Consider the following 26,764-nt stretch of genomic DNA (forward strand, 5'->3'; position numbering starts at 1 on the left):
GTACGTTGGTACTTTATGTCTACTATTTTAAACTTCAATTCAGGGGTCATCAGCATAGAGCACCTGGGGCTAACGTCTCTTAGTCGCAGAGAACACAATGCACCATGGTGCACTCGTAGCTGCTAGCGGGTATGCTCTCTGTCTCTTCCTGCTGCACGATGGGGCACACGGGACGGCTTCGCTTACCCTTTGCACATTTCAGCGAAGGCTGACGACCACTGCTTTAATTAGTTATTTATTGATTCCTGTTCAAGGGCGCAAGTAGCTATAGTTGCTTACTCGCCCTTTAAACATTACTACTACTACTACTACTATTACTACTACTATTGCTCCACACCTGTGGAGTAATGGCTATCGCGTCGGGACGCGAAACCAGGCTGCCCAGGTTCGAATCCCGGTCGGGGCAAGTTACCTGGTTGAGTTTTTTCCGGGATTTTACCTCAACCCATTATGGGCAAATGTTGGGTAACTATCGGTGCTGGACCCCAGACTCATTTCACCGGCATTATCACTTTCACTTCATTCAGACGCTAAATAACCTGAGATGTTGATAGAGCGTCGTAAAATAACCCACTAAACAACTACTATTCCTACTACAACACACTCGCTTCTAAAGAAACCATGGACATTACAATTAGTTGACACTACATTCATATCTGTAGAGTGGACTCATTTACACTCGCTTGCTGAGAAACCCTAACATATGAACAGACACCCCATTTCCTTCGAGTAGACTCATACACACTGGCTCCTAGCGAAACCATAAACATTTGAATTGACACTTCATATCCGTCACGAGTGGATTTCCATGCACCTACTCATACGTACAATGTCAGCAGTGAAGAGTAATGAGCAATGGCGATGTCCGTTGTAATGGTGATGTTATGTTTACTACTGTAGCACCGCTGAGATCTCGACGAAGTACACTTAGTATTGCATGTTGCGTAACGTGGCGAAGCAGGCGTCGATGTACAATTACGTGAAAATATTATTTTTTTTTTATATCGCAGTTCGAGCAATGACATGAAATTAAAATAATATCAGTTTAATAAAATTTAAATGTGTACCTAAAGTTATTGAAATATTATACAGTAACAATAAGAGCAGGATACTTCATTATCACTATTTTCTTTGCTGTGGACTAAATTAAGAGCATGGTTTATGATGACTTCAACTTGATAAGCAATGTTCCATGTAGCATGTTGTGACTAGGGGCTGGATTTTTTGGTTTTCGAGAAATTTATTTTAGGTTATTGGAATAAGTGAGATAAGTTTTTTAGGTTTGTTGTCCAAACTGTGAAAGGGGTCGCAAAAACTGCCTGATTGTTAAAAATGTACGCTAATAGTCAATTTTAAATAACAAACATTTAAATAAAGTAAAATATACAAAAAATTAATCTTTTTAAGTTTTATTAATATTTAAAAATTCGTAATTTTTGTTCCTTCCCCTTTAGAATATGCGGTTCAAATAAATGTAACTACTATTAAACCTAATATTTTATGTAATCTTCATCTCACGATGTTGGATGACGCAGGATACAGGAAGTCGCAGGTTCGATCCCGCTCGAGGTTGTGAAATTTTTCTTTCATACCATGGCATGATTGTGACTATAATAGTATTTCATTTCATTAATATTTTATATAATATAAATTCAATTTTCATTCAGATAATTACAGAAATTCAGAATAAGACAGACTGCACAGAGATCTCAGGAACGTTCGCAACTCGTACCGCACACGCAAGATCAGAGTCTTCTATCAGGAAACATGCCCGAAAACTTCACGAATTTCAATAAGACGACTTTTTCGTAGTTCATTCACGTCAAGAGAAAGTTCAGCCACTTCATACTGGCATGTCATATCTGCGATCAGTGGAAATTCCAAAATACATACAGTTCCAATCAGTGCCCTTGAGAGTCTCTGAAGGACGGCCCGCTATACAAAGGAAGACGGAATTCCCTGTTAACCATTTTATCCAAAACAACAAAAGACTGAAGGAGTGAAGACCGCAGATTGGGTCGCTTTCTCCAGTGCAAACGAGAATAAAAATTATAAGATATATTGAAATTCCTAAATATATTTATATAAAACGCAATAAATATATACAAATACTTATTAATTATGGTTTAGTTTTTTCAGTTCTTAAGGTCCAATTTACGTTTCTTTAGGTTCAACAGAATTTACATAGCTATATGACTCTTATTACCATGATTCGGAAAATTATCTAACAAATTATTAGTTTAGAAGTAAGAAAAAAAATAGGTAAAAACTTATAAATCCGGTGCCTAGTTATGACGGACACACTGCATATTTGAAATATAATTTAGAGAAGACGTTCAGTTTTATTAAGTATGCAAAAGTGAGGTTCTTAAATACAGTTTTGCACTCTTCGCGGAGTAGCATGCTGATTTCGTAATCAGGTTGTCAGAAATTCATGTTTACACAAAACGTTTATGTATAACTAGCCGTACCCGTGCGCTCCGCTGCACCCGTTAGAAATAAATATAAAGTAATTACATAATTAAAATAGGATATTTGATGCAGGGAACATTCGTGTTTGACAGAAGGATAAATCGTTTATTATGTTACTTAATTTAAATTGTATTTAAAAAATTAAAATGCGATCATTTTTATCCAGAGACCACTAATTTCTTCATACAAATTATTTTAGGAAATACAGGAAACGAATGTACAGAATAGCCTATCAAGTTTTCTGTGCATAAGAAGCTATTTTAATCTTATCTGTCCTCAATTCACTCAGAAGATACTGTAATAACATTATAGCATTATGTCCATCTAGAGAAACACTTTCCAATGGTGAATTAATAATTAATTATACAAATCGGTTAATTTAGCTTCTGATATTACTTCATACAAACACAGAAACATTCTCTCTAGGCTATCTTTCATAGCTTTTGATTGTTGTTGTCCAAGGTCCCTTATAGACGAAGTCGTTTGTTTTTTATTTCATTACACGGCCTTAGATGGCAGTTATTTTAATTTTAAAACTCATTTATCTCATTAAATATCAGTCCTATCAAAATTGTTCAAAGAATAAAACTTATCGGACATGATTTTTAAAGAGACATTTGTCATGTAACATTTTTCACAAAAATCAATAATAAGCGAGATATTTCGATTTATTTAATTCAGGTCCCCTTACAACCCACCTTTTAAATAATGTATTTTGAATGCCATATAGCCTAAAATCTAAGTTACAACGAACTTAATTTATATTCCAATTTTCATCGAAATTCGTTCAGCCATTATCGCGTGAAAAGGTAACAAACATCCAGACAGACAGACAGACATACAAACAAAAAAAAACGATTTTCGGTTTCAGGGTGGTTAATTATATATGTTAGAACCAATTATTTTTGGAAAATCGAAAATTACCAGAAAAATTTCGGCTACAGATTTATTATTAGTATAGATAAGAAATATGGCAACTTTGAGACAATCCCGAGAAAAGGGTTGCGGTATGAGAGAGGAAAATTGTGAGAAATACTGATTTTCTAAAGAAATAAAATGAAGAATGGAAAATAACAGTAGGACTAAATAAGGAAGCGCCAGATTATACAAGAACCAGGAATGGTTGCGGAAAACAAAGCAGAAGAATAACGTGGCTTCGATATCTGATAAGAATCCTAGATGAGAAAATGGTTAAGCAACTTTGTAAAGGAAAACTCGTGGGAATAGTGAATATCGAGAGAACATGGTTTGGGGTATAAAAAGTTAGAAATTGAAGGCTGTCGATAGAGAACAGCGGCTTAGCATCGTTAGGCAGGGAAGGAACCGTAAATACCATGGAGTATAAGTAAGCTAGTAATAGTAGTGGTAGCTGCGCTCGGGCGTGGGTTCGATTTCCACTTGAGGTAAGGAAAATAAAAAAAATGGTTTATTTAACGACGCTCGCAACTGCCGATGTCATATCAGCGTCGCCGGTGTGCTGGAATTTTATCCCGCAGGAGTTCTTTTACATGCCAGTAAATCTACTGACATGAGACTGTCGCATTTAAGCACGCTTAAATGCCATCGACCTGGGCCGGGATCGAACCAGCAACCTCGAGCACAGAAGGCCATCGCTATACCGACTATCTTCGTTCCACCCATCCTTCATCATACCCAGGTCGACGTCAGGAAAATATAATTAATAGAATAAATGATAGGATGTGGTGGAAAGGAAATCATACTGACGTCAGTCGAATTTTGTCGCCATAGAAATGCTTACGTCATGTGCCATATACCGTGGCTAATGAGAAAGACAGGCGTCGCCACGAATCGAAGTCACGTGGTTATCATGGTCTAGTCATGGCCATCTTGACAATCGCCTAATATAAATACATGTTCAAAGTTTAAAAAAGAACAAAGGAATTGCTATATTAAACTCATGTTAAACGTGCATTTATATATAAACTTGTTCAATGTTGGTCATGTTATGACTAAGAATGTGACGTCGCGCCGTAGTCTGTCTTTCTCGTTAGCCACGCCATAAACTCAACAATATGAACAAGTCCATTCCTATAGGCCTACTTAAGGAAAGTCCGCATGTATACATAACCTGCTTGGAAGAGTTTATTATACGAGTAATTCATGGGGAATTTCAATGAATTTTTAAAAATAATGTTATTTAGTTGTGCTTTGGCATGAACGCGAAATAAACGCGTGCACAAAACATGTGTAACTATGGAAAGTTAACAGAAGCTTGACATTATTCACATGAATGAATGAATGAATGAATGAAATGAATGACTGAAATATCCTTTGGATTTCCCGTGAAGGACTATGGCCTCCTAAAAAGGGGAGCTCTTTAGAGATCATGCGGTGAGCTAATCCGCATGACGGTAGGTTCTGTTTATTATTCACATACAGTTGGATAAATAACAAAAACAATATTTACGGGATATTTTCATGTGTTTATATGCAGTACACCAGTTAATAATTGTTTAATTGTCTGTGTCTCAAAACAGTCCTTTACTTGTCCCCTCAATAGTACTTACATTTTGTTTTAATGCATTACTATTATTGGAGAACTGACTGTTATTCATACCTTCTTTCATTCCGTTGATTAGACACGCTTATAGAAAAATTTATTTATTTAATCTAATTCCACTACTCCAATTCTTATATAGATGATACACGCAATCACACGGATTTCCTGAAATTCTGTCACTTTTTTCCTCCTGGGCTCTGGAGTATAGTTTACTATACTTCATACATATAAATCAAAAATGTCTCAGGACTCAGAAGGTTACATTAAGGATGCGAAAATATTGTATTTCAGTGTAAATGTCGAAATTTTTGTACCACTACAGTCCTTTTTTATAATTCATATAGGCTAATAACAAAGTAAAATAATAATAATTATAATCATAATAATATGCTAATAATAAGAAGAGGAAGAAAAAGAAGAGAATTACATTTAATATAGTACGTGAAGTCAAATAGATGAATATTGCACATATTGAGTGACCGTCATTATCACTTTTGTACAGGACAAAGGAATAATGTCTCCTCTTTGAAATGCAGGTCGCGATTGCCGCTCCTTTTCTTGTCTTTTGAAGGCTGACGTGAGTGTGGCCTTGGCATTCATCCTAGGTATGGCTTTTAACATAAGTTTACTACATCTATTTTACTTTACATATGGATATTATTGTCTTTCAAACATCCTGAAACTTGATGGGAAAGCGGTTCAAATCTCCGACTCTGTAGAATCTTAACCTGTAGATGATATAAGAACTAATACCATACCAAGTATGATTTTACATAAATTGTGTACAAAAGAATGCACGAAGTGTGACAGGAATAATAATAATCGTACATCTATTCAAACATCCAATTCTGTTATTTTCTGAGCATTTTTACAGGACTAAGATCTTGTTTTGACTAGGCATTGGCAGTAATTCATACCTTAATAGATATTGTATTGTCGGTTAATAGATTTCATCTCAAAAGGACAAGAGTTCCCCAGCATATTGTTTGAGATTTAAATAAATTGAACAAAACTTCCCCGTTGGCAGACTTACCAACATAAAAAATGTATGACTGCACCTGTTTCTTGTTCATTCTGCACTTACTACAACTTTGGCATTGGTTGTAATAACGTCTGCCTTTATGAAACGTCATTCGACACCATTGGTGTGAAGGTTTGTTCACATTATATTAGATAAGTTCTCTACAACGGGAAGTTCCTTGCAGAAAGGTAGGGCCTACTTCCGTTTTCCCAGTCAACTTAATTGTTCATAGCATGATCAGCCACAAATTCAGCGGTGCCACTTTTTATTTTCGGCAGTGAAGTGGGGAATAATCTCTTTTACAAAGGAACTGAATAATATGTCTTTTTTTGTATAATTTGTCCTGTCCTAAGAGGTAGATTTCAGTCATGTTAACCGTATAAGTGATGAGTATTGCTGCTTCTTAATACCTTGCGTTGATTCAAAATGCCCACAAGAAGCTGGATGAAACTTAAGGATATTCTCAATCCTTCAAAGTCTGGTATTATTATTATTATTATTATTATTATTATTATTACTATTATTATTATTACTATTATTATTATTATTATTATTATTATTATTATTATTATTGGAGGATTAACTGTAATTTATAGCTTATTCATTCATTAGTTCTGTTCATTACACGCAAACTTTGAAGCAAATTGTATCATTTTATCCTATTTCTTGTAGGTACAGACGTCATACGCAATCACAGGGATTTATTCAAATCCACTGTAACATTTTTCTGCGGTATTTCTAATTACAGTACTCAGCCCTTAGTCTGTTAAATTGTAACAATTTGTAAGACAATTACTGCAAAACATATCGTTATTAAACCGGCATTATTTTTTCGTACGAAGAATTTAGCCATTTCATTCGTCCATTTCCCACCCCAAATTAGATATTAATATATGACATTCAAAAATTGAGGAACTTCTAGGACATGTGATCACATCGATAGAAGGTCTGCGTTTGATGCAGCAGGGAATAAAATAAATTAATCCGTTTTGAAAAGAAAATATATCGTCGCTTTGTATTAGGGAATTGAAGCAAGGGCCCTGAGTCTTAAATATCCATTATTCTAACTTCATTGCATACGAATTGTTTTTCATGGTCTTTAACCTATGAGGAATTGACAGAAATGACACAGAATATTGGAATTTTCACATATAGACAGCAGAACGCATTGTTTTCATCTGTGACTCTGAGTCGCCATTTCTTATTAAGGACAATTCTCTCAACTCTGCAGTATATTTGTTATGTAACGTCTGTAGGTAATCAGATTACATTCGTTGAAAGCTCAATGTCTACAGATTAGAAGTCATCTCAGCATTATTTTTCCATAACAGAGCTCTTTCTGCCGACAGTGAAATTTTACTTCTATAATAAGTCATGTTGTGATTCATTAAGATTCCTTGTTTACTGTAACATGTTACTCGTATTTAGCATATACTGTAAGATAGTTTCCACTCTTATATGTCTTTCAACAGTCTTATTTTAATATTAAGGTGTAATTGTATGCTGTTTTTATTTCTCACTATGAAACATCTTACGTGCAGGTAGCTTATTGAGTTGATTGCAGCGTCTAAAAATACTCGAAAGATATAATTCATCATCGTATGTTCAGAATTAGGCTTTTGGGTATTCCACCGTGTCCTGGAAATTAATATTTCCAACATTTCGGAACTACATGAAGGTTACATCGTCAGGGTAGTCACCTACTCTTTTGGGATAGTTACACCAAGTTAATCCGGATGACTCAATAAGATAATTAAAAGGCACTCAGTCGTCGTCTCAGATATTCATCGAAATCTGTAATAAGACGATACTTGTACCGGGTGTCCCAAAAGTAACAATTTATTTTCATGAAAAAAGTATTGTACTGTTTTCTTTCAGACGTGTTTAAAGAGATGCTCTATGTACAGGAAAGAATAGCCATTGTTTCGTGGAAACTTGGTGTTAAAACATTCGAGGAGGTGCGCGAGCTGTACCGTCGAAGATATGGAAATGAGCCATCAACAATGACCAATGTCAAGCTTCTTGTGAACAAATTCAGACGACCAGGTAGCCTGCTTATTAAGGAAGGTTCTGGGCGACCATCAACATCTGAAGACGCAGTCCAGAACATTCGTGAGACCGTTGAAAGAAGCCAACGTGCTTCCGTTTGTCGGCTGAGCCGTGAGTTGAATATTCCACGAACCACTGTTTGTCGTACTCTTCGTTTTACACTGAAGAAGGAGTATCACATCCAGGTAATGCATCACCTGGAGGAGGAAGATTATGTAACACATGTGGAAATGTATGCTGACCTTTTGGAGGCCGTGGAAAATGAAAATCTATCAGACGAGGCCACATTTCACACGTGTGGTTTACTGAACCGTCACAACTGCCAGATATGGGCCGACAGCAATCTTCATCAGGTGCTAGAATGGGAGAGAAAAACCCCGAAGGTGAACATGTGGCTATGGGTGACCAAGGTTAAGGTTTATGGACCATTTATGTTTGCGGAGCAAACAGTAACAGGTATAAGTTACCTTGATATGCTTCAGATTTTCCTGAAACCACAATTTGGAGTCTGATGAAATTCTGAAGACTGTCGTGTTCCAGCAGGACGGGGCTCCTTCTCACTTTGCTCTCATTGTTCGTGATTACCTCAACCACATATTCCGGGGACGGTGAATTGGTACAGGTTCACAGAGAATCTGTGCTCCGAGATCACCTGACTTTATCACCTTAGACGTCTTCATCAAGTCCCTTGTGTACAGGGTTAAAATCACAAGCCTGCATCAGCTGCGTGAAAGGATTGTGTAGGCGGTCAACAGCATCACACCTGATCAACTGCAGAGAGTTTTCACAGCTATGGAGGAACGGTAGTCTCTGTGCATTGACATACAGGGTGGCCATCTTGAACTTCATTGATATCTAATGTATCATATACATATACATATACGTTTACTATATTAAACATGTTTTTCATGAAAATAAATTGTTACTTTTGGGACACTCTGTATAATAAGCAAAACTATCCCATTAGGGGCTCCGAGCATGGAGACATCTAAAGACTCCGGCCTCACTGAACAATCGGCACTGAGTAGCATTAGGGATGTTAGTCGTACATACTGAACGCCTTTACCTTCAAGGAAATTTATTTATTTATTTATTTATTTATTTATTTATTTATTTATTTATTTATTTATTTATTTATTTATTTATTTATTTATTTATTTATTTATTTATTTATTTATTTATTTATTTATTTATTTATTTATTTATTTATTTATTTATTTATTTATTCATTCATTCATTTATTCATTCATTTATTTATTTATTTATTTATTTATTTATTTATTATTTGCTAATAATTGTAACATAAAATATAATATATACAGAAAAACTTTAGCTCTCCCCTGAAAGAGTAGAACTCGTGCTCAGGGGCGGATTCCTGAATTGAAATTAATAATAATTATACAATACAATTTGTCTTATGTCTACTATGCAATTATAGTATATAAATTTAAATTTACAATTTTTCAATTTTTATAAAATCCATACATAAATTTTTAAATTTAATACTAGAACTATTAGAATTGACAAGATTAGGATATTTAAATATAAATTTGTTATATATTCTTGGGCCTAAATTACTACTATGATTAACTTATTTCTCTTAGAACCTAAGCGAACACTAGGGACATAGTGCCTTCGGAAAAATTAGATCAATGGCGAAAATGATGATTCTGATTAGAAATCGAACTCACAATCTTTGGGTTTGTAGTGCAACGCCTTAACCGCCACGCTACTCTGCGCTCCGAACTTGTATAGCGAACGTATAATAACACTAAGTTAAAGCAACTCGGCTTGAAATATAGCCTAGTTATAAATAATCACAAACTGTCGGCTTTCGTATTAGCTTTTAGATCTTGAAAGTATTCAGATCTCTTGACGACATTATAAATAAATTCTCAGTTGTGTTCGTTACATGACGCATGTGCATGTACCAATTTCATGTGTAAATCAACACACTAAAGTTGTCGATTAGTTTATGAGTTTCATGCGGTCCTCTGAAATGGGGATTAACACATTTAACAGACAGACTTACAAATACGTTGAGTCACAGTACGCCTATACTAATGAATGTAGAGGAAAGTATCATAATAATCATATCTTTTCTGCCTAATGTATATAAGATACACTCTCGATCCGATTATGGCGTTTAGCATGCTTATTATATTAAGGAATCCAGAAGAGTAGGAATAAGTTAATATAATAACTTCATTGCCGGGGTTCTTGTTTCTGATGTATTAATAAAACATAAATTAGTTCCCCAGCTCAGCTAATACGGATATCGAGAATTAAATGTAGTAGGAGAAGGTCTCTCAGTACCAGACACTTAAGCCTTTTCAACAATTGTAAAAAATTTAACTAACTGATTGCAAAACAATAATAGTACTGTAAATATTACTCACAATCTCCATGAATTTAATGATCTACAGTTAAGACAAATTACATAAACAATTAAAGTTAAACAACCTTGATATTACAATACAGCAAAAAATGGATCCCTGTAGCGGATATACAGTAAACACCATTTGTCATATAATTTAAAACAAATACAAGCAATTAAAAAGAAGAAATAATTAGCATGAAAGCATTTTAAACGAAAGTGGACTTTTTTAGCCTATATTTATAAATAATAAGCAACTACATAAGCATATTTATTATACACAAATACCACAACAATCCTTTGCCATACTGCTTGAAGACACTGATTATGTGGGACAATATTATTGGATTTACTGACAACGATCACATAGAAAACATCGATGTTATCTGAATCGTTACAATCCAAATGCTTCCAATCTGCACATAAAGTTCACAGATGATGCATTCTGTTTCATCTTAAGTTAAAGTTGATAGTTGTCTTTTATGATTCCATTTCCTTTACCATATCGTATTTGCACTGTAGTAATTTAATTCCTTGATTTTAGTTCCTTAACTTTGTCTCCTAAGATGCTTTCAGGAACAAAGACATGAACAGCTGCCGCCCTGATAGTGATCTCCTCTTCCATAACTTTTCGCAATAAATTAACTTTTCGTATTATTTTCTTCCCATTTGCCTCTCTTAAAATTTTACACGTTGCTTCGTACAGATTTTTTTTCGATTTTTAACTACAAAATTACATTTTCTTGCTCATTTATCACAACAATTGTTACAAATCACGCCACTGTTGTAAATTCTTTAAGACTGTACTTTAGGATGCTTAATTAAACTGTAAAGAATCAAGTTCCTAAAGTCGTACGATTTGTAACAATTTTTGTGTTAAGTGCGTAAGAATGATGTCATTTTTAGTTAAAAATTGAAAAATAAAATGTGTATTAAATAATTAACAACACATATTTAGCTTCAGAACACTTCTGAAGAGTTCATTCTCTATTTGTAATATTTTTTTTTACCCTTAAAACTAAAGAAAAAAGGTATTTTACTAACAACTTCAAATTAATGTAACTCTGAAAGTATTGAGATTAGGACAAATATTTATATGACTTTTTTTGCTCATAATGTCTTCGGTAATAAGCTCCGTAGGTGACGGTAAATCCTCGCGAATCACGCTGTATTATGCCCGAATGTCGGCATTACAAATTTTATTTTAAAATCTACGAACATAGAACTCAATAAAGTAGTATCGTTAATTTTGTCTTCTTTTGATGTTTGATTTAAGGTTTTGAGATTTTATGAAAGAAAAACCTATCACAACTAGGTGCTCTGGTTAACATAATCTTTTCTCATTTGGTTACGACATCTGAAGCTTGTCAACGTTTACAAATCTATCAGGCAATACAATGTAAACTAGGACACTCTTACAAATACGTTTTTGTATAACACATTTGCTTTTAATTTTTCAGGTTACTTTCGTTTACGCACTGAAGTAAATGCGGGAAAAAATAGGGCACAAGCCAGTCAGATGTCCGGGCGTTATTTCTGAATCTCCTCCAATGTGTAGGTTAGGATGAGGCGGTAAATTGAAGCGTGAACAAGGGTAGAGGCTACGTTTCTCGTGCGAAGCCATTGTACTGGCACTTTGTTTCATCTGCTTAGACCATTAAAATCTGGCACTCTCACACGAGAAAATAGCATTGCTATACTGAAGAATTTTTATATCTCGCTAATTTTAGAGATATTTTGGCACAAGTCGGTGCTGTAGTTTTCGAGTGCTGACTGTACAACGAAACAGGTGTGCTGAATAGCGTACAAGTCAAATTAGAAAAAAGAAAGAGAAGATTGTGCGTATACTATTGTTAAAGCTTTGAATACAAGACGTTTATAATGTACTCAAGCCAAAACACACAGCCTGGTTGCAAACAGAGAATAAAGTCCAAATAGAATACACACATATATGAGTTGCTACAACGAATTAAATAATGATGAGCCCAAGAGGTAATGTAAATAAACCCATCATAACTACACACAGAAGTATGCCTAGTTACAATCATAATTATTATGGCAAAAGCAACATAAAATAACATCACAACACCACGTGCTCCTCAAATTAAAAGTAAAAGGTGGGCCAGTCAAACGGAAAGATTCCAAGGCGTAGAAAAAAGAATAAAAAGTTACTATTATATCAATTTAATGAGTAGAAATGACAAATACATGAATAACCATTAGGTATGCAACAAGAAAAAAATTATTTCTTAAAAATTACGTCAGCCAAGTGACCTTCATTGAAACGCACACATTCTTCGAGTCTGGCCACGAACTGTTGCATAACCCCTCTCAGCATATTAACAGGTATCGCAGCGACCTCTTCTCGTATACGTTCTTTCAGGGTTGGAATTTTCTGGGTGGATTGCCCCCAAACATCTCTCGCATTCATTTCTTTTTCTTTACTGTGAGAGTTTTACATAATAATTTAACTTATCTACATATAATATTTAAAAGACATATTGGTCCGACAAGTTAGCATATAAATGAAATAAGTATAAAAATCCTTCAATAACTGTCTTAATTAACCTAAAGAATGATACAAAGAATTACAGTAGGTCATTTTTACAATCAAAACGTGACAAGCGCTTTCGCCAATTAATGACATCTTCAGGTCTAGTAACATATAGTGATACTTTGAGCATAAAGACGAGAATAGTGTGGCAAAACAATAAGATTCAGTAATTGCATAATGTAAATATGGAGCTGATAAATTAAAAACAGTATTACATAAGCGGATGACGTGAATATATTAGGATAAAATCCACAAACGATTAGGGAAAACGCGGAAATTCTAGTTGAAGCAAGTAAAGCGATAGGATTGGAAGTAAATCCCGAAAAGACGAAATATATAATTATATCTCGTGTCCAGAATATTGTACAAAATGGAACTATAAAAATTGGAGATTTATCCTTCGAAGAGGTGGAAAAATTCAAATATCTTGGAGCAACAGTAACAAATATAAACGACACTCGGGAGGAAATTAAACGCAGACTAAATATGGGAAATGCCTGTTATTATTCGGTTGAGAAGCTTTTGTCATCTAGTCTTCTGTCAAAAAGTCTGAAAGTTAGAATTTATAAAACATTATATTACTGGTTGTTCTGTATGGTTGTGAAACTTGGACTCTCACTTTGAGAGAGGAACAGAGATTAAGGGTGTTTGAGAATAAGGTTCTTAGAAAAATATTTGGGGCTAAGAGGGATGAAGTTACAGGAGAATGGAGAAAGTTACACAATGCAGAGCTGCACGCATTGTATACTTCACCTGACATAATTAGGAACATAAAATCCAGACGTTTGAGATGAGCAGGACATGTAGCACGTATGGGCGAATCCAGAAATGCATATATAGAGTGTTAGTTGGGAGGCCGGAGGGAAAAAGACCTTTGGGGAGGCCGAGATGTAGATGGGAAGATAATATTAAAATGCATTTGAGGGAGGTAGGGTATGTTGGTAGAGACTGGATTAATCTTGCTCAGGATAGGGACCGCTGGCGGGCTTATGTGAGGGCGGCAATGAACCTCCGGGTTCCTTAAAAGCCAGTAAGTAAGTATTACATAAAATAACTGTAAAATCACAAATATTGGAATAATAATCACTTAAAAGCGTAGTGGTTGTAGTGATTAATCATCATACAGAGTCCAAATGTTAAAATATCCTTTGTATCATTCTTTAGGTTAAATAATACAGTTATTGAAGGATTTTTATACTTATTTCATTTATCTACATATAGTTATGTAATTAATTATGTAATTTATAATTATGTGTTTATTTGCTTTATCGATTAGAATATTGTATAAATAATTACACTATAGTAGGACTATTTATAAATATCAACTTTAGTATAAGAATCAGAAATGTGATACGTATATTAAACTAAATTTTATGCAACTTAATTTACAAGTTGTTGAAAGATTATATTTTGTTCTTAATTGTGGCGATGAAGTTTTGAATACATTTTTACTATTTTGCACGCAGTTTTCAGGTCATCTTGGCATTCTTACTATACATAGCAGCAAGTGGCAGAGAACTGAGAGAGGGTATATTTTATTGAATATACAACAATTCCATCTATTTGTTTAGTTCAGCACTGGCACTTGGAAAATAAACGAGCAGAACCTCAATGATGGTGTGTGAGATGTTTTCCTGACAGTTAATGGTTGTACCACAGTCTAGTATATACAGTCACGCCGCTCAATACGTAGTAAATATGCATCCATAGATAGTTGCTAACCACTAGGATCGCTAATATCGCCTTATTACAGACAATGCAAAATAGTACCGGCACAGTCTATTGTTCCTAGCACCCTCACAACTCAAGCTTCGTGACTGTATATACTAGACAGTGGTTGTACTCTAATAAATGTCAAGTTCAGTATCATAAATACGTTTAGAAAAATATTTCTCTTGCCCTTTTAATCTAATTACTATATTTTGGAGAGTGAACTCATCTTGTCAAAACTTTGTTCACAGGTACCGGCAGGCCCGGTTCAGTTCGCGAAGAGTGAGGAAAAGGGTAGTGTTCAAGAATGGCGACTGCAACGTGGTGCAGGGAAATGTGGCAAAGAGACGGCGGCGCTATCTGCAAGACATTTTCACGACGCTTGTGGACGCTCAGTGGAGGTGGACGTTACTCGTGTTCGCTCTCAATTTCCTGCTGTCATGGCTCGGGTTCGCTGTCATTTGGTGGCTCATCGTGTACTCGCATGGGGACCTGAGTCCAGAAAACAACCCGAAGGTTGCCGCTGCGCTTGCTGCCTCCACCGTCAGCAGCAACGGAACACTGCCATCGCCAGTCGTGAGTGATTCACATTTCTCGTGGTAACTTACTACGTTCACTGACGTCACATCCTGCCTTGTTTTGCAACGCGTACAGTGACATCTGAAAGGTTCAGTATATCACTCAATGGGCTGAGCTTCAAATTATATATTATGTAGTGATTCATAAAAATAAAGCGAGAACACCGAATTATTTCAGGACATCCCATATGAAGATCAGTATGATTTCATTTTCCTGTAAATCACATATATTATTTAAACAAAAAATTCGTGTACACACCATCAGGGATGTGTTAGCAATAATTTAACAAGGGGCTCACAAAAGGAAAAAGAATGAGGCAGCCAGTACAGAAATACGAAACGCGGTAAGAGGAAAACTGTTGTTTATAGCAGCGTTTCTCAAATTATGGTCCGCGGACCACCTGTGGTCCTCGAGGCCTGCCCTTGTGGTCCTTCAAAAAATGCAGAAGAAAAAATAAAATTCAAACGAATTGCGTATCACTTTATAGTTGAAAATCTCAGAGTTTGGAAATGACACATGGCAATCGCCTTTCACTTTTTCTCCCAGTACTGATATTTTATGAAATTTATTATCCTATCCATCTACCGACTTCCCACTCTACTCTCAACAACAAAAGAGGGAATTAAAGTACACAAGCACTGCTCTACTTAAAGTGACAGAAGACATTCGTGAAGCAATCGACTCTAATAAAGTAACAATACTAACACTTCTTGACCTTATCAAAGCTTTCAACTCTGTAAATTTCGACCTGCTCACCCATAAATTGAGAAATCTGCATTTGTCAGAGACTGCTGTGAGTTGGTTCGAATCCTACTTACGGGAAAGACAACAATGTGTTGTATCCGGGAATCGAAGCTCTTCCTGGTTTAACATAACATCAGGTATACCACAGGGTTCCGTACTCGGACCATTGTTGTTCACAATATATGTCAGTGATATTACATCTCATGTAAGGCATTGTAACTATCACTTGTATGCTGACGACCTTCAATGCTACATCTCTTCCCGCTTAGATCGAATAAATGACGCTATAGATAAATTGAACAAAGACATTGACTCGATTGTGACATGGACAAAGAAATTCCATCTTAATATCAATCCTGGAAAGACACAAGCAATCATATTAGGACACAAACGGCAAACCGACGCTGTAAAGCACCTCGACATTTCCCCCGTTAAAGTAAGTACAGTGCATATCCCTTTCAGTTCTTCGGTAAAAAATCTTGGCATTCACATGGATAATAATCTCAACTGGGACATGCAAATCACAGAAACCTGCAGAAAAGTATATTCTATTATTCATGTGCTAAAAAGGATAAATGTTCATCTTCCCTCTTGCTTAAAAAAGTCCCTTGTGCAGACCCTTGTATTTCCCTATTTTGACTATGCTGACATTTTACTGACTGACCTTTCCAGCGACAACAAAATGAAACTTCAACGTGCTCATAATTTGTGTGTACGTTTTGTAAGCAATGTTCGTAAATATGATCATATTACCCCATCCCTGGAAGCAATAGGTTGGCTTAAACTAGATAAGAAAAGAAATTTACATTCACTTCTCTTTCTCTTCGAAATCTTGAACTCTTCTATTCCTTCGTACCTGTCGTCTCGCTTCACTTACCTTTCTTCCCACCACAATCTGAACACACGCTCTCGCCATGAAACAATACTAACAATACCATCCCATCGCACCTCCTCATACTCATCCTCTTTCACAATAGCCCTGCCAAGACTCTGGAATTCGTTACCTGCTAGCATCAGGGACTGTCGAAATAAAATTCAATTCAAACGCAAACTTACTAGGCACTTGGTCAGTAATTGAGACTCGTTCAGACATGGTTTCTTGTAAATAGTTCTTTTAATCTACCACAAAATATCTCAATATCCGGTAATTTCATCACTATAGAATTTTGTTTAATTTGTAATTTAGTAAATACAAAAATATTCTTTGTTCTTAACTTCTATGATAAAATGTCTAGCTTTCATTAATCAGGTATTCTTGTCGTACTTTAATTTTTATTGTAATTGTAATTGTAAATTTAATATTAATTGTAATCTTATTGTTCATGTTATAGTTGTAATCCCCTGGTAGAGGGGCAGAGAAGGCCTGCCGGCATTATCTCTACCAGGTTAAATAAATAAATCTAATCTAAATCTAATCTAATCTAATCTAAAGTACTATGAACGTGGTATTTCCCTGCACATCTGGCGCCGCGCATGTAACCCAGCCAGGGACTACCCAAATTCATAACAGAGGACCGAACCTTTTGATGTATTGATGGCCTTCATAATAGTTTTGCCGACACCCAGTCTGCACATTGAAATGGTCACGTACTGTACGTCTTGCACCAATAATACAATAAAAACTTATTTTCCAAGTAAATGAGACGAATTTTCATGGGTTCGTGATCACTTTCATTGCGATATTGAAACTAACAAACTTTCATTGAGTGTAAGAGAACAGTTAATTGAACTCTCGAATGAGACACGACTTACAATGAAATTCCAAGCGGAAGGTATGGTTAATTTCTGGACCTCATCAAAGTGAAAAGAGAATATAGTGAACTGTACAATGGTTCTTTAGAGATTATAATTCAGCTTGCTTCTACGTATCTGTGTGAGAAAGGGTTTTCATCACTAACTCTAATAAAAACAAAGTAGGCTACCGAAATCGACTCGATGTATGTGATGATCTCCGACTTAAGCTTACCAGCATACATCGAAATATAGAACAACTGTATAAGAATCGGCAGGCTCATCCAACTCCTTAATATGAGTACCAAAATTTATTTTTTTATTTTTTAGTAATAAGTTGAAGATTATCCAAACTCTAATACCCTTGAATTATTAGAGAAACAAAATGAATTTTTTATATTAATATTAGCTTAATTAGTTAATACTAATATAAAATTAATTTAATTAATTTTAATTAATTAATTCTATTTTAAAATATAAATATACTAGTATTAAAATATACTACAAAAATTATAAATTTCCTTTCAAAGGGAACAAGAGTAAGGTGGTCCGCGGAACTGTTCCGACTTAAAAAAGTAGTCCTCACTTCAGAAAAGTTTGAGAAACGCTGCTCTATAGCAAAACTTTTTAAAGGTGCGACCCACTTTTGGGCAAGACTTCAGTTTGTGACCCTCCCACTACCGTACCGGCTCTAGACTCCATTCGAAAAATGCAAATCCCTTTAAAATTACAAACAACAATAATAAATTTTACTCAAAATCAACGGATGCTAACCGAAGTACGAATTTAAACCACATTTATTTTAGTATTTTCCGGAAGAAACTCAAAACAAGTACGACAGCCACAGATGAATATTGAATCCATTACGTTCATCTGGCTGAAATTAAAAAAAAAATATATATATATATATGAATGAGAAACTCATTGAAATATGTGTCTACTGATGGAATGTTGAAACTAGATCATTTTTTCGCAGAGCAGTGGTCACTTTTGCAGCAAAAAAAAGTTTCGGTTTCGCAAAAGAAACTCTTAAATCTTCTATAACATTTTCAATCTCGAATTCTTGCGAAATAAATTTCTCATCTTTGATTGTCATCAAAACAAAATCGAGAAATTTATTACAAAAACTGCCCCCCACTGCGGGCAGCCCTTACGGACTTGTAAATCCTCAAAGAAATTGATATACATATGTAAATATAGATATTAAATTAAAAAAAAAAAGGAAACAAAGAAAAGGGCATGAAAAATTACAATTGCTATTAATGTGGCACCATGTGATTAATTAGGATTTGGCAGGATTTTTTAACACAATTATCACAATGTCTTCCCTCAGGGATGTTGGCAGAGGAAACTGCCGTCGAAATTCTTCGAAAAAAGCTGGTATAGTCCCTCGAGCACCTCTGAGCAAACCGAATAAAATGATATCACTGTGTGTGTGTGTGCGTGTGTGTGTGTGCGTGTGTGTGTGTGTGTGTGTGTCGAATACTTAGTCCAGATTTGAGAGACTACTTTTTAAAAAAACAAGCACACTTATCACATTAGTTATTTTTTATTTTATAACTGCTGAAAAAAATATTTTTGTGTTCAACGTTGTGTATATTTCTAAATCTATATCAATAATAAAACTGTAAGCTATCCTATTTTTCTGATAATTTTCGTTTTTACAAACATAATCGAGGCTAACATGTATAATGAACGAAAATGGATTTTTTTTTTATTTTGTTTGCATGTCTGTATGTTTCTTACCTTTCCACTCGATAATGGCTGAGCCAATTTCTATGAAAATTGGTATGTAAAATAAGTAATTTCCCACTTAGATTTTAGGCTACATGGCATTCAAAATAATTCATAAGAGGAGGTTTGTAAGGGAGCTTGAAGTAAATAAATCGAAATATCTCGGTTGTTATTGATTTTATAGGAAAATGTTACATAACACAAGCTTTTTTTAAACAAAATGTTTCCGACAAGTTTTATTCCATGCAAAATGTTGATTAGGACTGATATTTAAACAGATATATGAGTTTGAATAGTTATTTATGCAACTAGTGGAATATGAGCATCATTACCGCTCGAATGTGTTTGGAAGAACGAGGCGTAAGCCGAGTTCTGTAATTACATGGGAGCGGTAATTATGCTCATCCCACTAGTTGCACACAATATTTTATCCGCGTTTATTTAATAATGCGTTTAATGCGTTCATGATACGATTGTTGACTGAGTGCGATGTATAAATGATGTGCGACAATGAATGTCATTACTGTACTCAGTGCGGTTATCATTTACATATCGCACTCAGTGCTGTAATGAATGTCATTACCATGGTGATATGACGATGGATAAGTATCCATTTTCAAACCAACGCGGATAAAATAACAATACGGTTTATATCAGTGTCGCCTCAATTAGATATTACAATTAAGTGAAAACAAATGACTGCGTTTATTTAAGGCAACTTTGCTAAGTGGATGAGCAATATGTAGTTAAATTTAATGCTTTTTGTAGATAATAAAATTTGTCATGAATTTTCGAAAAAAAAAATACTCCAATTAATATGTTGCCTTAAGTGAATATTTCATACGAAAATAATAAAAATGCTGATATTAAATTAATATTGTTTCATATCGATAGAGCTACGTATTTGATTTCAATAAGGAAACTGCATGACTGTTTTGTTATATTTTGGTCCTTATTGTTACTTTTCTGTTATAGGCGTAAAATTATGTACAGAATTATTGTTTTCAAAAGACTAATGTCTTAAAAATTATTGTTTTATTCAGGTCTAGAATTAAAAGGATATCCTCATAGACGTTAGGTATTGTTTTTTGGTACTGTACCTACTTCAAAATGCCAAAACAAAAGTCTCAGTTATCGCGAAACACTTCTGTCTCAAGGTAAAACAAAATTCGGAGACTTAATGAGTGAGGAAGAACGAGAGAATTATGTACGTAATAACAATGCACATCCAGGGGTTCGACCAAGACAAGCTAGCAGCGAATGCTTTGAGCGACTTGCCGATAACAGAGTTCAAAATACCAGGTTCAAGAAAGGAAAAACAGCGCTGAATGTTCTCACGGAATTAACGAAAAACGAGAGTGTATTACTAGAGCTAGAGAGTATAGTCGAGAGTTAGTACGCTGTAATAGTATATTAACATTTAATTACGATCCAAATATTGATTATCCTCACTTGAATGGTATTCAAACACATAGGTAAAATGGATAAAATATATATTAAATGCAACTCGAAAAATGAGCTAATGAGCCAAACGGATTATGTTGCGCTACTGCAAAAGTTGTTCTTACTGAGATGCAAAGCCCCCACAATCACCAAAAAATTTACTTACAAGTGTACGTCCATTATTAACACACTTTTTACATAATTTAATATAAGAATATACAACGCCTTATTCCAAATGGCAGCGTTTTTTTCAAAAGAGATAATGAAGGCAATTTTATGCCAACATTTGATATTCAAGAACAGGCTTATTATTTAATTAGGAGTCTTCTTTCAGCTGTCAGTTCTTAGAAATATATTTTATTTCAGGTGCCGACCAATTGTCTGTTAGTGCCAAACTTAAAAGTATAATTGACTGAAAAACTCCAGAAAAAAGGCTACTGCCGGATTGGAAAGATACATGCCATGATTCATCACCGCCTCAATTATCAATACCAAAAACATTAATCAAAGTCTGTAATCAGCTACATAAACACAACCCATCTACAACACACAATAGAAACAGGAACTCAACAAGAGTAAAAACGGCCTACTCATATACCCACACATTCTAAACACGCGACATGACCACAGATGTTAAGGCATGAATAAAATACTCAAACAAAAAAAAAAAGATGCACAGTAAGGTTAACATAAAAATTATCTTCGTACACAATCAACTCTATTAATTTGGAGTGATTTATTAAAAGATGCATTCAAAACAAATTTTGAAAAATGTTAAACGAATTATCCTTTTACCGAAAATGGATGTTCTCTGAACCAAATGATCATATTTTAATTATTTGCATGTAATAACAATTAAGAAACATTTTAAAGGAATTATCTTTGCACCAAATTAGTGGTCCCTGGACCAAAATGATCGATTAAGTAACATATTAAACGATTTATCCTTCTATCAAACACGAATGTTCCCTGGACCAGATGTCCTATTTTAATTATGTAATTACTTTATATTTATTTCTAACAAGTGCAGCGGAGCGCACGGGTATGGCTATTTTATAATAAATGTTTGGTGGGTGAAATTGATTGTCGTCCTTAAAATTTAGTTGATTTAACAAGAAAATGGACAATTACAACGAAGTGGGAAATGTAAAGAGAGAGATTGCTGTTTGTTAATCTACTAAAAGAATACCCAGCATTATTGAACAAATTGCAAACGCCTGCCGCAAGAAGTAAAAAAGAAAAAGCCATCCAGGTTATGAACGTTGAGGTGAAAGTTTATAGTGGTAAGAAAATTGACGAAAAGCGAATTATGAAGAAAATAAATAACATTAAAATTAAGCAAAGTCAAAATCGGACGGATCCAAAATTTTATTCATTAAATTGACGTGTAACCTAAATATTGTAGGCACATGGAGTTTTTTTCACGTAAATTAAATGCACCGGTATTATAATTATACCTTCATCATAGAATCATTTTGCTAAAAGTATATTATTTTTAATAACTAACAGAATTCCAGTTAAGTTACCTCAAAATCATCATTTGAGTAGTCCATTACAAAAATTGACCATAAGATATTTTTTATTTATAAAACCTAAGATATAACTTCTTACAATCGCGTTCTGATGGATCTCGTTTTTTCTTGTAGGATTTTCCACAGTAAATTTTCATAAATTCTGCCATTTTAAACTGTACAGACGCTTATGCTAAGCTAACAAAGTCTCAAACAGGGGAAACTACGATTTTTCTTAGTTTATACTTAGAAGTAGAAGTACAATATATACGTCTTGTTATGCATACAAATCGTAGTTTATACTTCCAATTCTAGCATAAGCTAAACACAGCCTTCTAGATCAACTTTCTGCTACGCAGGAAAGAATTTACTATGAGTTTTTATACATAAAAATCGTAGTATATATTACGAAAACCTTAGCAACAGCATAAACTTTAACCTTATGCATACCATCCATTAACATGTCATTAAATGTACATGTACGAGGTATAGTCAGTAAGCTGCAAATTGAATTAGTGACTAACATTATTTAAATGAGGCGCCTGAAGCTATCATCGCTAGATGGCAGTATTGTCAATGTGCTCACAAGCTAAAGAAAGCAGCAGCAGCTGCATGATGGCGGCACTTCCGCAAGAGTGTACCATTGGCGACTTGATTCGAGCACTGATGCACGCTTTGTCTCGGACTGGTAATGATACATCGAAGACTCTTCATCTGTGACTATGCAGACTAGCATATCGTCCCCCTTCATCCTGTCTGTTCCGATCAAGCCGCCAACCTGTTGTACATTCACCTCCGTAACAATCTTCACTGGCCGACCAATATTTGTCCATCTTTCATGATTCTGCACTCAATTATTGTAGACACCTTGACGTGACAGGCAATAATCACTTAGCATTTCTTTATGAATGTCCTCTGCTGCCTGACCTTTAGGCCAGAAAAATCGCACAACGGAACACTGATCGGCAATAGTACATGGTACATAGGTGTCTTCATCTTGCAACTGCTGCCTCTTCGTTTCTCTTATGCGTACATCGATCATCTTGACATCTGGATAATACTATAATGTAGGTCGCTACTTCGATTTGTAGCTTACTTACTAGCTAACCTGTGTAATGAAGTATTATTTAAGGTTTTAATTGTGTTAGCGTGATGAGAGCTGTATGTATATTATATAACAAGGTTTTTAGTAACTCTTTGATTTTTTTCAAACCTGCTTATGAAATATTACATTACCTAATATAAATACTTCATGAATTACTGTCGGTAAATGTGTACTTGTATCACTGTTTCAGCAGACGACTTCGGAAGAAAAAGAATGGATTCCCTGTGTGAGAGACGTATCGGGTTTTGCATCGTGCTTCCTCTTCAGTGTCGAGACGCAACACACAATAGGGTAAGCAATTACGAACACAAATCGTCGAGTAATATTCGTAACTGACATTGTATTCTTACTTCTCTATCGTAAGGAGCGATATCGGTCTAAATTACTGTCTAGCAATTACATCTCTTAACCTCTACTTCGTACTGTAATAGTACCTCATATTGTGATTCGTTTCCTGCGCCAAAGGTTTTCTCTTCCATCTCTGTTACCAACAATCACAGAATTTTTATGCATGTCTGAATCGTTTAATGTTGAGAGCGACTACTTTTAATAAATATAAATAACCCATCGAATTGGTTTAGTATCGAAGTATTTTAGGGTGCCTAGCGTTCCTTAGCGCAGATTGGGTTGAAATTCTCACTGTAATTTTCGTGATTTTCCTGTTTCCCTGGGAAATTATTTAAATTCGCTCACATACACGAAGAATTTTTCATCCTTCCGTGTAATGCTAAACAAACTTGGCAAAATTATACAAGTCGTCAGTAGATGCCAAAGCAACAAATTGTTTGCTGTACTTACTCCTTGTTGAACTTTGACCTCTTTCAAGATAGTTTTCTGATTTTTTTTTAATGCATGCAGTGCTTCCAACCACAGTATCACATCTTCACTAAATCATTCTCTAATGTAAAGCACCTCAGTCTCGGTTTTGTTTTCGCTTCATGTTTTCTTTATAATTTTCATCAGATTTGACATTCCTTTGTCATAAAATCCGTCCTACCTATTGCTTAATTTTGTATCGCGATATTTCGTTTTCTTGAGGAATAGGGTTGTTAGCCCCACGTTGAACCCCCAACCCGGTGAGCCAGGACGCCTATTTATATCGTCACAGTCCGAACGGTCGAATTATACTGCCACTGAGTGCTTATTTAAATCGCTTTTACCACATGCATAACTAAGTTCGGTTCTTTTTTTCTGGCCACCATATAAGAACATGAAATACATTCATTCATATTTTTATACTTAAGATCAGATCTTTCACTACAAACCCAGCATTCTCCAATCTTCCTTATTTTCCGCCTTCCTCTTAGTCTTCGCATACGATTCATACAGTTATCTTAATGTTATCTATAATTCTACCAAAACAAGCATTTTTCATAATGAGTAACATTGGGGAGAGAGAAAACATAATTTTCGCTGCTATAGACCTATTCATTGATTTTCTATTCACCGCAATACATATTTTGTACTTTTATATCATTATCTGTCTTTTTTCAGAATAAAAATAATACTTTATGCTCGACCATGCCGAAATGTAGTAATTATACACCTGGTAGTAGCTCTTTAATGCTCCTCATTAAAGTACACCTATTCATTATAATTCAGTTGTTCAGCCAATGAGAAATCACCATTGTACCATTATGAAACCGCAAGTATCGATTATTCTCGGATATGCAATCGAAAGACAATTAGCGAAAAGTCACGGAGGCTGGAAATCCAATACTGTCGCAGAAGGTTATGTTCTGTTACTATAATAATTAGTGTTAATTGTAAATAATATTCAAATAAATTCAATTTGTCATCTCGTTTTTCAATTCTAAATCAATTTCCAGGTTATATCAAGACTAGTCTTCATGTTATTCTCTAGATTATATCAAGGTCAATCACATTCGTGCCTCGGAAAAAATCAATACTTTCGGTCTGCGCACATCTCACAATTCAGGTCAGTTCCGCTCCTCACTTACATAACCATAACATGAATACTTATGAATAATTTCAAGTTAGAAATATGGTCGAGCATAAAAAGTCGTATGAAACTTGCCTATAATGGTAATTAAGACGCTTGTATGAAAATTATGAAACTCGCTTGCGCTCGTTTCATAAACAAACATACTCGCGTCTTAATTACTACCATTATAGGCTCGTTGCGTAATGTATTATTGTATGGTTTACTGCAAAATTCGCTTACATCTCTGTGTTTATGCTGCAGATACGGGTCGAGGCATACGACAGAGGAGTGTCCTGAAGCTATCTTCGTTATGTGCCTGCAGAGTATAGTAGGAGTTATGATACAAGCCTTCATGGTGGGCATCGTCTTCGCCAAACTATCGCGTCCTAAGAAACGGACGCAGACGTTGTTATTCAGTCGCAACGCCGTTATATGTCAGAGAGACGGCCATCTATGTCTCATGTTCCGAGTAGGAGATATGCGCAAATCCCACATCGTGGAGGCTCATGTTAGGGCCCAGCTTATCAAGAGAAAGGTGCGTGTACAATTCCTGTATCAAGTATATCTGTTTGTCTGTCATTTAATTTGGAAGCATTACACTGTAACTTCTACTTGCATGAGTCTGTTATTTTAAGGAAGTAAATTCTGGAGTATCTTCGGGAGACCGTCAAAAGAAATTAATTGTTTACATGAATAAGAATGAACATGATTAATCCATCAAATTTCATTTTTTGAACATTTATTTCGTTAGTATTAATCTTCAAGGTTTGTTTGATTCCACAACTCACCTTGTTGCTTTTTGTCTGTCATGGAAGACACTTTAGTAAAATCATGCAAATAAATACATTCTTTAATGCATAAATGTCGAAATTTCATACATTTAATACATTATCTTTCCCATATTCCATTATTAAGTCTTAAGAAAGCAGTACAGGGTGTAAAAAAAAGTATCCAATATTTTAGAAGGTGCTAGTATGCATCAAAACAAGACAATAATGTCTAATAGACATGGATCCTACAACACATAATTTCTGAGATCTAAACACTTGTTCATAGCTGCTCAATGGATTCCTACTTGGGCTGATTATCTGGTTGGGTTCTCCCGAGATTTTCCGTAACTGCAAGGCAAATGTCAGGCAATCTCATTGAAAATTCTCGGCCTCATTCAACCAAATACCATCTCGCTGTCACCAATGCCATTGACGATAGATAACCTAGTAGTTGATGCAGCGTCATTAAATAACGACTAAAATGGTTTAAAAAAAAAT

At 35.0% G+C, this 26,764-nt stretch overlaps 1 protein-coding gene across 9 annotated transcripts in view; it reads left to right on the forward strand.

Annotated features, from left to right (window-relative positions):
- LOC138701841 (ATP-sensitive inward rectifier potassium channel 12-like) overlaps positions 1-26,764 on the forward strand; it is a 262,287-nt gene that overhangs the window by 174,874 nt on the left and 60,649 nt on the right. For 8 of the 9 annotated variants that reach the window (XM_069829161.1, XM_069829153.1, XM_069829155.1 and 5 more), the window contains 3 exons: positions 14,956-15,280; positions 23,742-23,842; positions 25,758-26,031. In XM_069829161.1, the coding sequence (XP_069685262.1) occupies positions 14,956-15,280; positions 23,742-23,842; positions 25,758-26,031 (700 nt within the window). The remainder of the gene's footprint in view (positions 1-14,955; positions 15,281-23,741; positions 23,843-25,757; positions 26,032-26,764) is intronic. The other variant, XM_069829154.1, reaches the window with a different exon arrangement.

The sequence above is a fragment of the Periplaneta americana genome, chromosome 6 (assembly GCF_040183065.1).
Source record: "Periplaneta americana isolate PAMFEO1 chromosome 6, P.americana_PAMFEO1_priV1, whole genome shotgun sequence".
NCBI classification, from domain to species: Eukaryota; Metazoa; Arthropoda; class Insecta; order Blattodea; family Blattidae; genus Periplaneta; species Periplaneta americana.